Source organism: Hylobates moloch, unplaced genomic scaffold (assembly GCF_009828535.3).
Source record: "Hylobates moloch isolate HMO894 unplaced genomic scaffold, HMol_V3 SCAFFOLD_18, whole genome shotgun sequence".
NCBI classification, from domain to species: Eukaryota; Metazoa; Chordata; class Mammalia; order Primates; family Hylobatidae; genus Hylobates; species Hylobates moloch.
In genome coordinates this window covers 49,658,728-49,675,160 of record NW_026652293.1, presented here as the reverse complement: position 1 = coordinate 49,675,160, position 16,433 = coordinate 49,658,728, and the positions used below count along the sequence as shown (strand labels likewise).

Below are 16,433 nucleotides of genomic sequence, written 5' to 3'. Positions count from 1 at the left end.
AGATAGTCTAAGGTGCGCTTCCTATAGCAAGTAAAACTTTAGCTTATACTAGAAGCAAGGGACAACTCTATGTGTGTCCCTTCTATGTGCACAGTGCTTATTACTAAAGCACATTCATATATGCTCACTTGTTTGATTCTCAGATCAACTGTCAGGCCACCAGGGCAAGGAATATTACCCCATTTTGTTGGTCAAGAAATGAAAGCTTAGTGAGTTTTAGCTATCTAACCAAGTTTTAAAGGTATGTGGTCATGACAGAAGGGCTGAAGTGGTTGGAGGAACATCCCTGAAAAAGAAGGCAATTGGCTTGGAAGCTTTTGACTTTGTTTTGAAATAGTTCCCAGAACAGGGGAGGCACTCAAGAACTAATTTGTTGATTGAATGAATAATTACTTACTTAAATGTATATGCACAAAATTGATACTTCAAAATAATTGGCCATACAATTTATCCTGTTCTGCAACTTGCTTTTTTTCTCTAATTCACGTGGAATAAACATCTTTTTATGTCAACAGGCATAGCGCTCCTTCATTTTTCCTCAAAGCTTAATAAAATGCCATTGAATGAAACCACACCATTTATAGAGGCTATCTGGTAAATGATTAACATCCATTCCTTGGTACAGCTACATCTCATTAATGCCAGCTAACCATTAATTATAAAAGACGTTGACAATAAGGTTTGGTGCTTGGACTAGTAGATAGTCCTCAAATGGATTCCCATTTATTTGGATTTGGTGTACTCCTTGAGGTAGTGTTGCAAGGAGTGTTTAGCCAATAGTTACATCCTGAGAAGTCCCCAAGGCCAGAGGAGAGGACCCTGAACTAGCTGTTAAGCCTCCTCCACTAAAATAAAGTCATACAACAGGGTTGAAAGTCAAAAAATGAAAGAGAAAAGAAAGCTGATGTGCCTATTTTAATATCAGAAAAAGAAGACTTTACAGTGAGCAGTATTATTAGGTATAAAAAGGTAGTTTCATAATAATAAAGGAGTTACTAAAATTAACATTTATTTCTTATCAAAATATACTATAAGTGCCCACAAAGATAAGTAATAAGAGAGATGATATTTAGAACACATGTAACCATCAGAAAACTGTATCCAGAATATATAAAACATTCCTACACATCTATAACAAACTGGAGTTAACATCTGAAAGTCATTTCACAAAAGAAGAAAAATTAAATGTCTGATAAACATAAGAAAATGGGCCAACTTCTGTAATAATCCCAAAGTAAAAGATAATACCAAAACAAGCTAACATTTTTTACATCTAATACTGGCGAAAATTTCAAAGTCTGACAATAAGCTCTTTTTGAGGATGTAGAACAATGAGAACTCACATGGACTCACATGTACACTAGAATTGACATACTTTCAAAAAGAGATGAGCATTGTCTAGTAAAATTGAACATATATCAACAATTCCTCTCCAGGACAATTGTCCTAGAAAATTTGTATATGTGCTTCAGGACACATATACAAAAATGGATATAATTACATTGATGTCATAGCCAAAATATAGGAACATTCTAAATATCTATCAAAAGTAGAATAAATAAATAACATTTGCCCTATAGGAATACTACACAGTAGTAAAAATGAGTGAAGTATGGCCACTCTCAAAAACATGTATAGAACACATGAATATTATGTTACACAAAGCAAGATGCAAAAATTATATATACAACGTAACTCTATTAATATAAGTTAGAAAACCATGAGAAACTTAATTATGTTGTTAAGGGATGCATTTCTCAGTAGAAAAGCAAGTCCTCATAGTTATCTGTGAGGAAAGGAAAGGGATCCAGTTATGGACAGGAGATTTCTGGGGTGCTGGCAACATTCTATTTTTTCAACGTGAGTGATGGTTACATGGCCTTTTGCTTTTAAATTTGTCATTAAAATAGAATTGATATTATATATATTTTATATGTTATGTTTTATTACATGATTTTTAAAATGTAGAAAAAATAGGTATATGGAAGCTGTAAAGTTGTATGCCCTGTAGAGTCTGAATGCTTCAGTGCTGACACATAGCTCTACCACTTCCTAGCTGTATAACACTGGCCAAGTTACCAAACCTCTCTAAAAGCTTTTTTTGTCATCTATTTTTCTCATCTAAAATAAAACCCATTCCACTATCAAGAGTTTTTCCTGAAGATTAAATGGTACTTGATTAAAACACTCAATCCAGTGATTATTGCTTTAGCATAAACTTCTTTGGACTTTAAAGTGTTTATGTCTTCTTACCTGGCATGCTCCCCTGCACAACAGTATTTTTTAATTTAAATATTTTATTTTGAGATAATTACAGATTCACAAGAAATTATAAGAAACAGAGATTCCATGTATCTCTAATTCAGTTTCTCCCAATGTCAACATCTTCTGAAACTATAATACAATATCACAACTAAGATTTTAACCCTGATATAATCAAGATACAGAACAATTCCATCACAAGACATGGTTTCTTCTTATCCTTAAACTGAAAAACAATTCCCTTTTTAAACAGGAACAGAAGGGTAAGTTAGTGCTTTGGAAGTAGGCTTTTATGAGATTAACGTCATTGTTCATGTTTGATAAAGGAACACTCTTTTCTGAACAGTGACTTTATCATACCATATTGCAATCTAACACATTCATCCCTAAGTGTCACAAGTTTTTTTTAATTAAAAAGAAAGTATATATAACTGCTAAAGATGTTTCTCCTGCCACAGACTACTGCTGAAATGCAGCATTCCCACATCCCTGCCTCATTCACGACTACTTCCTATACATTCAGGAAAAGACAGCTTTAATAATTATTTTTCCTGTTTGATATTTTTAACCATCTTACTGTTACTACCTGCCTGGTCTTCCCTACTCTGGTCCATTTTGTATGTGATTCTAGATTGATTTTTCTGTATATGACTTTATCTTGTCACTAGTCAGTTCATAAAAACACTAATGGTCTCCTGTGCATCATAAAATCCCAACTCCTTGTAGTGTCATTTAAGGCCCCAAATTCCCTTTGAAGTTTTGTTTTCTATTAGACTTTATCAAGTGATATGGTTTGGCTCTGTGTCCCCACCCAAATCTCACCTTGAATTGTAAAAATCCCCACGTGTCATGGGAGAGACCCCGTGGGAGGTAATTGAACTATGGGGGCATGTTATTCCCATGCTGTTCTCATGATAGTGAATAAGTCTCATAAGATCTGATGGTTTTATAAAGGGGAGTTCCCTGCAAAAGCTATCTTACCTGCTGCCATGTAAAACATGCCTTTGCTCCTCCTTCACCTTCTGCCGTGATTATGAGGCCTCCCTAGCCATGTGGAACTAGGGAGTCTATTAAATCTCTTTCCTTTATGAATTACCCAGTCTCAGGTATGTCTTTATTATCAGCATGAGAAGGGACTAATACATCCAGCTACAGAAATAACAACAAATTATTGATCTATTTGGGATACCTTTACTAAACCTTACACTTTCTTACTTCTAGGCAATGGCAAATGTCATTTTCCTCACCAGAAGCATCTTCCTGAGACATAGGTTTTTCACATATTACCTTTCATGGGAGACTTAGCTTCATCATATGACTTATTGAAGACCCCACTACCATATGTGGAAGACTTGACTGCTCTAAAAAGCCTGTAGCACTTCTTTAGCCAGTGTGATTGTTCCTTGCTAGAGGGTCTTGTACCTACTGCCTACTATTTAATTATGTCATTCTTTTGGCATAAAGTTGTTGTGGTGCTTATGATCCTTGTTTAACCCTTGAATTGTTATTTAATTATACCTATGTTTAACTCTTTTCTTACTTCCATAAAGGTAGATATTATTCTTATTCTTTCTGTTCTTACTTCCCAAAATACCAAGTATGGTACTTGGCACTTGATTGACTTTCAATATATTTATATTAATCTTTTTATTAGGCTCATCTTGATGGCTTTTAGAACCAGAGCATGTTCACCAGTTCTTAATTCAAGTGAAATTCCTAAAAATTTTAGAAGAGGAAATTAGACTAGAAACATATAACAAGAGTAGTGACAAGACTGGGGTAAGATGGCCAGTTTCCACAACTAAATTTATATTTGTATGGCCCTGTAAAATGGATTAGCCCCTCTAAGAATCCATTCCCTCCTCTTTACGAGAATGACAATAACAATTCTTATTTTTTGGAGTTGTCAGTGTTAAAGAAAATAATGCATAAAATCATGTACCCTATTGTCTGACTCAAAGTAAGTGATCAGAACACTTTAATTTTCTTTTTTAAGAAAGGCTCTCATTTTGTCACCCAGGCTGGAGTGCAGTGGTGCAATCACGGCCCACTGCAGCCTCGACCTCCTGGGCCTGAGTGATTCTGCCACCTCATCCTCTCAAATAGCCAGGACCACAGGCACATGTCATCATGCCCAACTAACTTTTTGCATTTTTAGTAGAGACAGGGTTTTGCCCCATTGCTCAGGCTGGTCTCAAACTCCTAGACTCAAGCGATTCACTTGCCTTGGCTTCTCAAAATGCTGGGATTATAGGCATGAGCCACCATGCTGGGCCCAGAGCATATTTTAAATTACTTTAAATTATTTTGGCCCAGCGCAGTGGCTTATGCCTGTAATCCCAACACTTTGGGAGACAGAGGAGGGTGGATCACAAGGTCAGGAGTTCGAGACTAGCCTGGCCAATACAGTGAAATCCCGTCTCTACTGAAAATACAAAAATTAGCTGGGCGTGATGGCAGGCACCTGTAATCCCAGCTACTTGGGAGGCTGAGGCAAGAGAATCGCTTGATTCACCTCCCAGGAGGCGGAGGTTGCGGTGAGCCGAGATCATGCCACTGTACTCCAGCCTGGGCTACAGAGCTAGACTCCATCTCCAAAAAAATTAACTAATTAGTTAATTTAAAAGATTATTTTAAGTATTCTATAATTTTGAAAATACCTACATGGCATTTCAAGGACTCAAAATCTTACTTTCCCCAGAGCTACTCATAAATCAAAACTTTGTTTAAAATAAATGAAAACAGGTACAACATACCAAAATCTCTGGGATGTAGCAAAGACAGTGTTAAGAGGAACATTTATAGTGCTAAATAGCTACCTCAAAAAGTTAGAAAGATCTCGATTTAACAAACTAACATCTCACCTACAAGTACTAGCAAAACAAGAACAAACTAAACTCGAAGCTAGCAAAGGTTTTTTTTTTATCACTGATTCAATTTTCGAACTTGACATTGGTCTATTAAGGGTTTTAATTTCTTCCTGATTCGTTCTTTGGAAGTTGTTTGTTTCTAAGAATTTCCTCTGGGTTTTCTAGTTTGTGTACATAGAGGCATTTATAATAGTCTCTGAGGATGTGTTTTGTTTGTTTGTTGTTGTTGTTGGTAGGAACCGCCCCCCCACCCCGCCGAAAAAAAAAGAAAAAAAAAAAACCTGGACCAGGTGGATTCACACCCAAATTCCACCAGATGTACAAGGAAGAGTTGGTAATGATTCTACTAAAACTGTTCCAAAATATCAAGAAGGAAGGACTCCTTCTTAACACTTTCTATGAGGCCAGCATCTCTCCGATAGCAAAACTTGTCAAAGACACAACTAAAAAAGGAAACTACAGGCCAATATTCCTGATAAACATAGACACAAAAGTCCTCAACAAAATGCTAGCAAACCAAATTCAACAGCACAGCAAAAAGTTAATTCAATACAATCAAGTAGGCTTCATTCCTAGGATGCCAAGTTTGGCTAAACATATACAAATCAATAAATGTATTCATAAATCTCCTTGAGTTGGAAATATATTTAAAAATGTGATTCATCACATAAATAGAACTAAAAGCAAAAAACACATGATCATCTCAATAGATACAGAAAAAGCTTTCAATAAAATCCAGTACACCTTCATGATAAAAGCCCTCAACAATGTAGGCATCAAAGGAGCATACTTCAAAATAATAAGAGCTATCTATGACAAACCCACAGCCAACATCACACAGAGCAGGTAGAAGTTGGAAGCATTCCATCTGAGAACAGGAACAAGATAAGAATGCCCACTCTCACCACTCTCAGGCGCAAGAAAGAAATAAAAGAAATCCTACTAGGAAAAGAAGAAGTAAAACTGTCTTTCTTTGCTGATATGATTTTATGCCTAGAAAACCCAAAAGATTCCACCAGAAAATCAATGTGCAAAAATGAGTAGCATTTCTATACACCAGTAATGTTCAAGCTGAGAGCCAAATCAAGAATGCAATCTCATTTACAATAGCCACAAAACAGTAAATTCCTAGGAATACATCCATCCAAGAAGGTGAAAGATGTCTACAAGGAGAACTACAAAACCCTGGTAAAAGAAATCGTGTATGGCACAAATGGAAAAATGTTCCATGCTCATGAAGTGGAAGAAGCAATAATCACTAAAATGGCCATAGTGCCCAAAGAAATTTACAGATTCAATGCTATTTCTATCAAACTACCAATATCATTTTTCACAGAATTAGAAAAAAGCTATTCTAAAATTCATATGGAACCCATAAAGAGCCTGAATAGCCAAAGCAATTCTAAGCAAAAAGAACAAAGCTGGAGGCATCACATTACTCAACTTCAAACTATACTATAAGGCTATAGTAACCAAAACAACATGATACTGGTACAAAAATAGACACATAGACCAATGGAACAGAAAAGAGAATCTAGAAATACAGCTGTGCACCTACAGCCATCTGATCTTCTACAAAGTCAACAAAAATAATCAATGGAGAAAGGACTCCCTATTTTAAAAATGGTGCTGGGGTAGCTCGCTAGCCTTATGCAGCAAACCGGACCTCTACTTTTCACCATATACAAAAACTAACTCAAGATGGATTAAAGATTTAAATGTAAGATCTCATAAGAATCCTAGAGGAAAACCTAGGAAACACCATTCTGGATGTTGTCCTTGGGAAAGAACTTATGACCAAGTCCTCAAAAGCAATGGCAACGAAAACAACAATTGTCAAGTGGAACCTAATTAAACTAAAGAGCTTCAGCACAGCAAAATAAACTATTAACAGAGTAAACAGACAAATTACAGAGTGTGAGAAAATATTCACAAACCATCCATTTGACAGAGGTCAAAAATATCCAGAATCTATAAGAAACTAAAATCAGCAAGTAAAAAACAAATAACCCCATTAAAAAGTGGGTAAAAGACATGAACAGACACTTCTCAAAAGAAGGCAGACAAACAGCTAACAAACATGCTCAACATCACTAATCATCAGAGAGCTGCATATCAAAACCACAACAAGTACCATCTCACACCAGTCAGAATGGCTATTATTAAAAAGTCAAAAAACAACAGATACTGGCAAGGCTGCAGAGAAAAGGGTTGAACGCTTATATACTGTTGGTAGGAATGTAAATTAGTTCGGCCACTGTGGAAAGCAGTTGAAGGTTTTTCAAAGAACTTAAAACAGAACCACCATTTGACCCAGCAACCCATTACTGGGTATGTACCCAAAGGAAAACAAATCATTCTACCAAAAGAAACATGCACTTGTGTGTTCATCACAGTACTAGTCACAAGAGCAAAGACTTGGAATCAACCTAGGTGCCCATCAACAGTGGGTTGAATGAAAAAATATGGTACATATACACTACGAAATACTACACAACCACAGAAAAAACCCTGAAATCATGTCCTTTGCAGCAACATCTGTGAAGCTGGAGGCTTTTGTACTAAGCAAATTAATACAAGAACAAAAAAATAAATATTGCATATTGTCATTTGTAAGTGGGAGCTAAACATTGGGTATTCATGGACATAAAGATGACAGCAACAGACCCTGAGGATTAATGGCAGGGAATGGGGAGTAAGGGCTGAAAAACTAACTGTTGGGTACTATGCTCACTATCTGGGTGATGGGATCATTCGTATCCCAAACCTCAGCATCACACAATATACCCATGTCAGAAACCTGCACATGAACCCCCTGAATCTAAAATAAAAGTTGGAAAACAAAAGCTACTGATACATGTCCTGTGTTCTAGTTAAAGAAAAAAGCATCTTCCTAGGCTTCAGTTTAAAATGTCCACTACATTATATTTGTTAGTTTTTGTTACTCTGTTTAGGAATCTGAGGTCAATGAAGTTAAAATTGTCATGTTATTAGGTGTTTTAGACTTATCACTTATTAAAACTATGTTTTAAAGCTGAATCATGCAGTGTTTTATATTATATTGATTTTGTTTATATTGAAATCAGCTTAGTATGATGTGTGTGTGTGTGTATCAGTATAATACTAGTCCTACAATGTGGTTCTACAATTGATCCTTCAGCCTTTCCTCCATATGCTGTCAAATGCTGTTTACCTACAGGATGCCAGGTAACTGTGTGTGTGTGTGTGTGTGTGTGTGTGTGTGTGTGTGTGTGTGTGTGTGATCTCACCTATGTTAAAGTTAGACTTCATTCTCATCCACCTCTCAGTTAGATACATCCTGGATACTAAAAAGTTTTTGAGCAGTTGAATTAACTGTCACAAATATCACTTAATTTCATTCTCAGCTTATTTGCCATGTATTCATCTTAGTCTAAGCCCTTCTTTCAATAACTGTCTGCACTTTCTATATCCTATATCCATAGTTCCAGATGTCAAAGTTATCTAGCTTCTCAACGTGGATTGCTAAGGGTTGACTTACTAGAGTCAGATAGACCAAAAAAAAAAAAAAAAAGAAGAAGAAGTAAATTTGGAGAAACTGTCACTGAGAGAGGATGTAGAACTCAAACAATGACACAAGAATTGGTAAGGTGCAGTCACTGAGTGATGTTTAGGGTAAAAGCTGGGTAAGAACCCTGTATCTCATCAATCACTGAAGCGTTATAGAATTAGAGAATGTAGTCTTTGATGTCCATAATCAAAGTTGGAGTCTTCACAAAATGGTTCAATTATATTCATTATATTCTGTGTGAGAAAACAGGTAAGTGTGTAGTACTTACTAGAAAGATTTCCTTCAAAAATTGTTAAGAATTTTAGAGTTCATACGTAAGGGGATGAGATTTAGTTATAATGAAAATTAACTTCTATAAAATATCTCATTTCCCAATATGTCAGATAAATGAGATATTATGCACATAATCCTAACATAAAAGACATTCTCTGTTCCCCAATTATGTAAGAAAAGGGAACTATTGATTTGGATACTTTCTATCTCAGTTGAAAAGCAGGTCAAGTAGATAGCATTTCTAGGGTCTTATGGTTTCTTTAAGAGCTTCTATAACACACTATTTGTACATAAGATTTTTTTTAGGATTAACTGCTTCACAGAGAGCCTGGCACATAAGAATTTTTTGGTCATTGTTATTACCTGATTATATCTTTTTTTCTCTTTAAATTTTCTATGTATTATAGGTAGGTGGTGTTTTCACTATATGTCTTTCACTTCTTAGCTTTAATTCATTTGTGTCTTTGTGTGTCAAGTATTAAATAGAATTAAATCAAATACCTTCTATAGGTATTCATAAAGTTCCCATAGATGGTCACACCAGAAATAAAGGAAAACAGATAATGGCAGCCACATCTTTTTGTGTGTTTAGAGCTATAAGTGGTACCTGAGAGTAAAATAAAGACTCTTTCCCAAAAATTTGGAAATAAGGGAAATGGACTTATCAGAATGATAAACTATACAAGGTTATCTTCTTAAAGGAAAATGAGTCACAGCAGTACCTTTTTAAAAGTATTAACTCATTTAAATAAAAAATGTTTTAATCCTAAGAGAATTTATTGACCCAGATCTGATTGGTATAAGAGAAAACATTTCAGATATTTAAAAGAGAGAGTATTTTTTACAAGTAAGTTACTCTCAAGGTGTTGTAAAGAAGGGCTGGAAGAACAAAAGGGAAAGGTGGCAGGTACTGGAAGGAAAAAAAGGATGATTGACGGGAGCCGCTGCTTACTGCTACACTTGTGGATTTGACATTTGAACCATTATGGGATGCTGCCCCAACCAGAGCTGATATGCCAACAACATTCCACTACTGAAGAGGCAGAAAATGCAGAAGAGATGCTTCTCCTGTCTGGAATGCTTGAGGCTGCAGGTGCTTTGTCCCCTGCTGACACAGCAGCTGTCAGCAAAGGCCTCAGCTCTTGGAGCTAGAAGCTGGACATTTTCTTTCTTCCTGCTTCTGTCCTCCTCGCAGTGCCTCCCACTGGCAAAACCTAATAGAAGGCCAACAAGCAAGAGAGTTGGAAATGTAGTTTGTAGTTCTTAGGTTCAGCCGTACAGAACAGGCTATAGAAGCGTGGATGTGTAGCTGGGGCGGACATTCACACACACCCTTGTACTTTTCACCACCTTTCATTACCAATAGCAATCACTCTATGCTTCCAGTGAACATGATACTACTATGCTTTGTACAAATGATGGTGCTGTCACCTCCCTCATCATATTCTTATCTGGGTGATGTTAATTCCCCTTTTAGTTCAGACACAACCCACCTGGATATTCTTCAACATAAAAAAACTAAACTATAAATTAATACCCACTAACCCTATTTACATGAATCAGTAGGGAAAGGAGGAAGGAAAATTGGTTACAATATACAAATCTCTGTGTAATAAGCAGAAATAAAATATGATAGCATTTATAATTCTTGTTTATATAATTAGTTGTGAGACCATAGCTGATATTTACAACTTCTTCTCTTTGCCCTCAGCTAGTAGTTCATTTGTTTGTAGTTCTTTTATTTTTATTTTTTGTAGAGATAGGGTCTCATTACATTGCCCAGGCTGGTCTTGAACTTTGGGGCTCAAGTGGTCCTTCTGCTTTGGCCTCCCAAAGTGTTGGGATTATGGGTGTGAGCCACCACACCCAGCTTGTTTGGAATTTTTTACCTAGTGAGGCCACTGGATCTTCCTTACTAGGGGGGTCTATGTCCTTCATGTTCTATCTTGATTGGGTTGCTGCAGATTTTCAATGCTTATATGATTGGACCTGGTCATATAAAGAGATGCCCTTTTGAATGTCCTAACTGACAATGTGCAGGTGGAAGCCAGTTTCTCCTCCAGTATGATACCTTTTCTTTTGCCTGTTATAGGAATGCTATGAAGAGAGGGTTAAAAAGAAGCTAATGCGTACCAGGTGCTTAGAATAGTGCCTGATACATTATGAGTCATATAGAATGCATTAACAAATAAGGTCGATTTACTTCTGGGGCATATCTATTAAGAATATCTTTTTTTAGAAAGCAATACAAATTATAAGTATGCTTATTAATTTTTGATCTGAAACACACATGACAATAGTTAACAGGATGCAATAGAAAGATTCTCATGCTGGAACTGTTGGGTTCTATTTCTGTCTCTCTATGAATTAGCTTTACAATTTGATATTCAAGGGTAACATCTATTTTATCCTTTGGTAAGAGACAGAGTTTAGACAAGGATAAATACCAGAGTCTGTGATTTTATGATTCCATGAAACTAGAAATCACATCAAGAGTGCTTGCTTCCTTAAGACCTTCTTTGCTATTGTCTAGTAGTCATACTGAAAGGCAATTATTATCTTCCCAGGTGTTATCACGAGTTATGGATTATATCTAGATGGTATCTTAATCCACAATTCCTCAGAACTCAGCTGTCGTGCTTATGGATTTGCTCCTTGGAGTTTACATTCCTTCAGAGTCCAAGCATGCACGGCCAAAGGTTGTGCTCTGGGCCCACTGGTGAGTATCTAAATTTACATTCTAGGAATGTGTTAAATGTCAGATGACACTGAATATTAAGGAAGAAGTAAGTGGCGGTGATTCACCCTCTGCACAGCTAGCCTTTCAAGCAAGATGGGAGATTTTTCTTTTTATAAAAGTTCATTTAAGAGTTACTAAGATTTTATATTCGACATAAATTTCGAGACTGAACATAGGTCTAGTGAAGGGCAGAGTCTACATTTTATTGAAAGAAAGATAAGTTGGCTAGTGTAGTAGGCAAACATGAAATTTTTCCTAATTTAGTGACATATTGAAGGTGGATGTTTTTCTTTCTAATCATGGGCTCAACATCTAAGTAAGTTTAAGATTAAAAAGGGAAAATAATTGAAAGTCCGTAAGTGCCACAATATGGCAACACTGCTCCCCAACAAGTAGTTAATCAATTAAAAGGTTGAGTTTACCTCATCTATTAGGATAAAATAGTTTTATGTGATACAGCTTCATAAGAATGGTATTTAAAATTACATTAATATCAGCTTTTGATATTCATATTTCAGAAATCTATTATCTGAAATGTATATCTATATTTCATTAGCAGTTAACAGCTTGACAAGATTATATTTTCTATTCCTAACATAATTTTTAAAACCCAATTCATAGCACATAATTATCATAAACTAGCAGGACAGTCTTCAGTTTCAAAACATCACATTACACTTTTGTGCATTTTTCTTGATTAATTAGATTTTGCTTCTTTAGATGGAAATGCTCATTAGTCTTAGGTATTTTTTGGCAATGTTTGCTAATGCCCTATCATTTTAGGGCATGCTGTCTTCACTGAAGAGTGTATTATATAAATATTACCTTGGAAAGCAACTCTATGTTTAAATTTCTGCTTCCTTATTTTTGATCACACCTCTCATTTTGTTTCAGAGATTGGTTGCTTTCCAAGCACCTAACAGCATCCATCGGCGGAGCTGAGCTGTAGTCTTTATTGCCATTAAGCATTTTATAGCCCAGACCCCTCTGATGGATACTTACCCTTAAATGCAGGAATGGCAATAGGCCAGCTTTTCTTCTCCATTCAAAAAAAAAAAAGAAAGAAAGAAAAAGAAACAAAAGAACACATCACATGAGATTGAAATTTACACTTTTTCAAAATGTAAGCTGCAAATGTTAGTTCTGGCTACAAAATTGGCTCAGCGGTGTCTCCTGATGTTCTGGCAACATTAAATAAGGGGGACCTGCATTATCCACCTGCATCCTGCACAGACAGTAGCTACGTTAACCTTAAGAAATCAAATGCCACAAAGCTCTGATAGGAAGGGGGGAAATAGAATTGGGTTGTAAAACCTAGTCTGCCACGGCTTCGTACATTCCAGACTCAATCCTGACTTACAGCACAGAGTTATTTTCTCCCTTGGTACTTTTCTTTATCCTGTACTCAGTATGCAAACGCTTTTCCCTAGTCAATGATCCATCTCTAATCACTGGGATTGAACAACAATGTCTTTATTTAGAACAAGTCAACTATACGCTACCAAGAAGTTAAAGCCCATGGTCTTCAACTGGTTTGCGAAATATTTTTGTGCCCATTAAGTGATTCCATATCTGAGTATTCTAAATAGCCCTGGATAGCTAGCACAATCATGAAGGATATTACAGATTCAGCTTCTTTTTGTTGATGATTCTTTTTAATGTGTCCTTATTGACTTAAGAAATCTATGAATCAATCTTAAAAGGCAGAGTTTTCTATCATTAAATTATAATGTGATACTCAACAAAATTCAGTCAAACGTGGCAATGGTGTATAACAGTTTCTTAAGATATTCATCTAACTAGAGCCCAATGCTATGACATTTTAAATAAAAAATTTCATTGAAACTGAAAATATATCATTTCTATTTTTAAATATTTTGCTGGCAGAAATCAGAATAAATTTTGAAAGAGTTCAATTTTTTTGTTCATCTAACATTTCTTAATGATAATTCTTGTTCTTTAGATTATCCATGCATGCAAGGAAATACTATTCAATGTTTTCTATGAGGAATATGCTTTACAGTCCCAAATGTGATACGGTTCATCCTCCAAATTGCAAATTGCTCATATAATAAACAATATGAATTTGATGTAGTATTTTTAAAAATAAAAAGACATACAGAAGTTCTATATTCTTACCACTTGAACGTAGCATTAGCTCAAATTTTTTTTTTTAATCTGACCAGTTTTTTAGCTATTATTCATGGTTCAGAAGGAGTTGCCCTGTACCTATCTGGAAAAAAACAAAACCAAAACAAAATAAACAGCAACAACAACAACAACAAAAAAAAACACAATGATTCCCCGGTGGTTTATTCAGTTCTTACTCATCCAAATAATGTATTTGACTCTTGTGGAAATTCCAATATAGAAAACCCTTTAAACCTAATTTTTAGATGCTAATGTGCATTGTCAAATTAAATTCAATGAATTGGGGTGTTATAAATTTTGAAATAACTTAAAAATTCACAGAATGCAGCAGAAACTTTTTAAATGCTTTATTTGCTTTCAATTATATTAGAGGGAAACCCTTCACATTGTGTAATATTCTTTAATAAAATACAATAATGTTTTCCATAAGAAAATCACTTTGCTTTCTTACTCTCCACTTAGCCAATGTTACATAACACTAGTGGAGTCTAAGATTGAGAATTTTATGAGTGTGTCTTGTATTAGAACATTCATCGGATAGATTCTCCAGGGACTCTCTTAAGGATGATGTGCAAGACTATAGGTCATTGTTATGTGATATGGCTAAAAAGTTGTCTTGGTTCCTTAGTGATGTCATACTTATACAGATAAATACACCTGGATAAATACACATGTACAAACACATTCACCCTTTCACATTTTTTTTTCGCAAAGAAGCAAATAAGTGTGTTATTTAAGACATCTAAATCTTAATGGCAATATATAATATAGTCAAGCAAACGCTATAGGGGGAGTCTGCCTTAAACCTGCTTAAACCCCTTAAATACCTATACCCCCTTAGGAGATATACTTATTCTACAAAGCCTCAGATTTCTCAACTATTATAAAGAGAAATAATGTCTACTTTAAGAGAGTTGGTGTAAAAAATTAAATAAAATATCATTTACACAAATTTCTAGTACAATGCAAGAGTTTTATTAAGAATAACAGTTTATGGCCAGGCGTGGTGGCTCACACCTGTAATCCCAGCACCTTGGGAGGCCAAAGCAGGTGGATCACAAGGTCAGGAGTTCGAGACTAGCCTGGCCAATATGGTGAAACCCCATGTCTACTAAAAATACAAAAGTTAGCTGAGTGTGGTGGTGGGCGCCTGTAGTCCCAGCTACTCAGGAGGCTGAGGCAGGAGAATAGCTTGAACCCAGGAGGTGGGGGTTCCAGTGAGCCGAGATTGTGCCACTGCACTCCAGCCTTGGAGACAGATTGAGACTCCATTTAAAAACAAACAAAAGAATTACAATGTATTAAAGTGTTTGTATGTTTTTATTGCACATTTGCTCTCAAATATTTTTTCTGTGTCAAGAGAGGTTTCCAGGCCAAAGCCAAGCCAACTTTTACCTTTCCCAAGTGCCTTTTCCTTCATATTCCTTTTACGGCAAGGTAGATAAACAAAAAAGTAAAAAAAAAAGAAAGACCAGGTCAGAGAAAAATAGTGCAATTGCCAAATTCAATGTATAGTAAAAACTGAAGTGTTTATCCAAATATTTAAGGAAATGTTACAAAACATATTTATTTTGAATTAACCAAATATTTGAGGATTATAATATAATTATCTGGAATTTCCCTTAATTCTTCAACTTTTCAAGTCTCATTTTATTTGGAATGCTTTAAAATCATTCTATATACAATAATATGAACTATATAGATAGGCATAATAAAACCAATTACATTGTCATAAAATCTTAAAATGATGAATTGATATTTTTCTATCCTAGTTTTTCATCATTTCTGTACATAGCTATTAAACTAAAAACAAAAGAGCAAGTGTTATAGTTCTAAAGAATCCCATAGCCTTTCTCTGATGAAAATAAAACATGTTGTGACCTCATAGTTATTAAAAATTAACACTTTCTTTTTCACATTTATTTTCATAATTGATAAAGTATATTTACCCTAACAAATAAAGGTTTTATAATTTATAATATTTCTGCGTAAGGATTTCATGTTTGATCACCTCTTGGGAGGCAAGAGCTTGTACCTGAAGAATAAAGTTGAAATTATCAATATATTTAGTAAATTGTGAAAGGTCAAATATTTGTGAGTGATGCTTATGAATTTGTAGTGATTAGTTAACTGAATTTAAGCTAACGATTAAAAGATATTAAAAAGTTCTGAACTCTTTTCTACTTTCTTACCAACTACATCTTCCTCTGACCACTTATTTTACTTATTTAGCTATTGAAATCTTCCTGACCCCTGTACAGCTAAGGATTACATTTTATTTCAGAGTCTTTCTCTTCAAATAATTCATCTTTTGCTCTTTTCTGCATAGCTTCATTAACACAATCAATGTTTTTTTGTGATTGTGCCTTAGGGATAGAGTCCGTAGGATGCATGTATTTCTTAATGTTAGCATGATGCCATTTTAACATAACTAATAGCAACATAGCTCATAAAATTGTGTGTGTGCATGCCTGTACACACATGTATGCATGCGTGCGTGTGTGTGTGTGTGTGTGTGTGTGTCAGAGAAGAGGGAGAGTCAAGATACTTGCTGTGGCTTTTTGACAGAGGCCAGAAGTCTACTATC

The 16,433-nt window shown here is 35.3% G+C and overlaps 1 protein-coding gene across 1 annotated transcript in view; it reads left to right on the top strand.

Annotated features, from left to right (window-relative positions):
* USH2A (usherin) overlaps positions 1 to 16,433 on the top strand; it is a 798,563-nt gene that overhangs the window by 435,679 nt on the left and 346,451 nt on the right. The window contains exon 36 of the mRNA XM_032136481.2: positions 11,523 to 11,674. Coding sequence (XP_031992372.1) covers positions 11,523 to 11,674 — 152 coding nt within the window. The remainder of the gene's footprint in view (positions 1 to 11,522; positions 11,675 to 16,433) is intronic.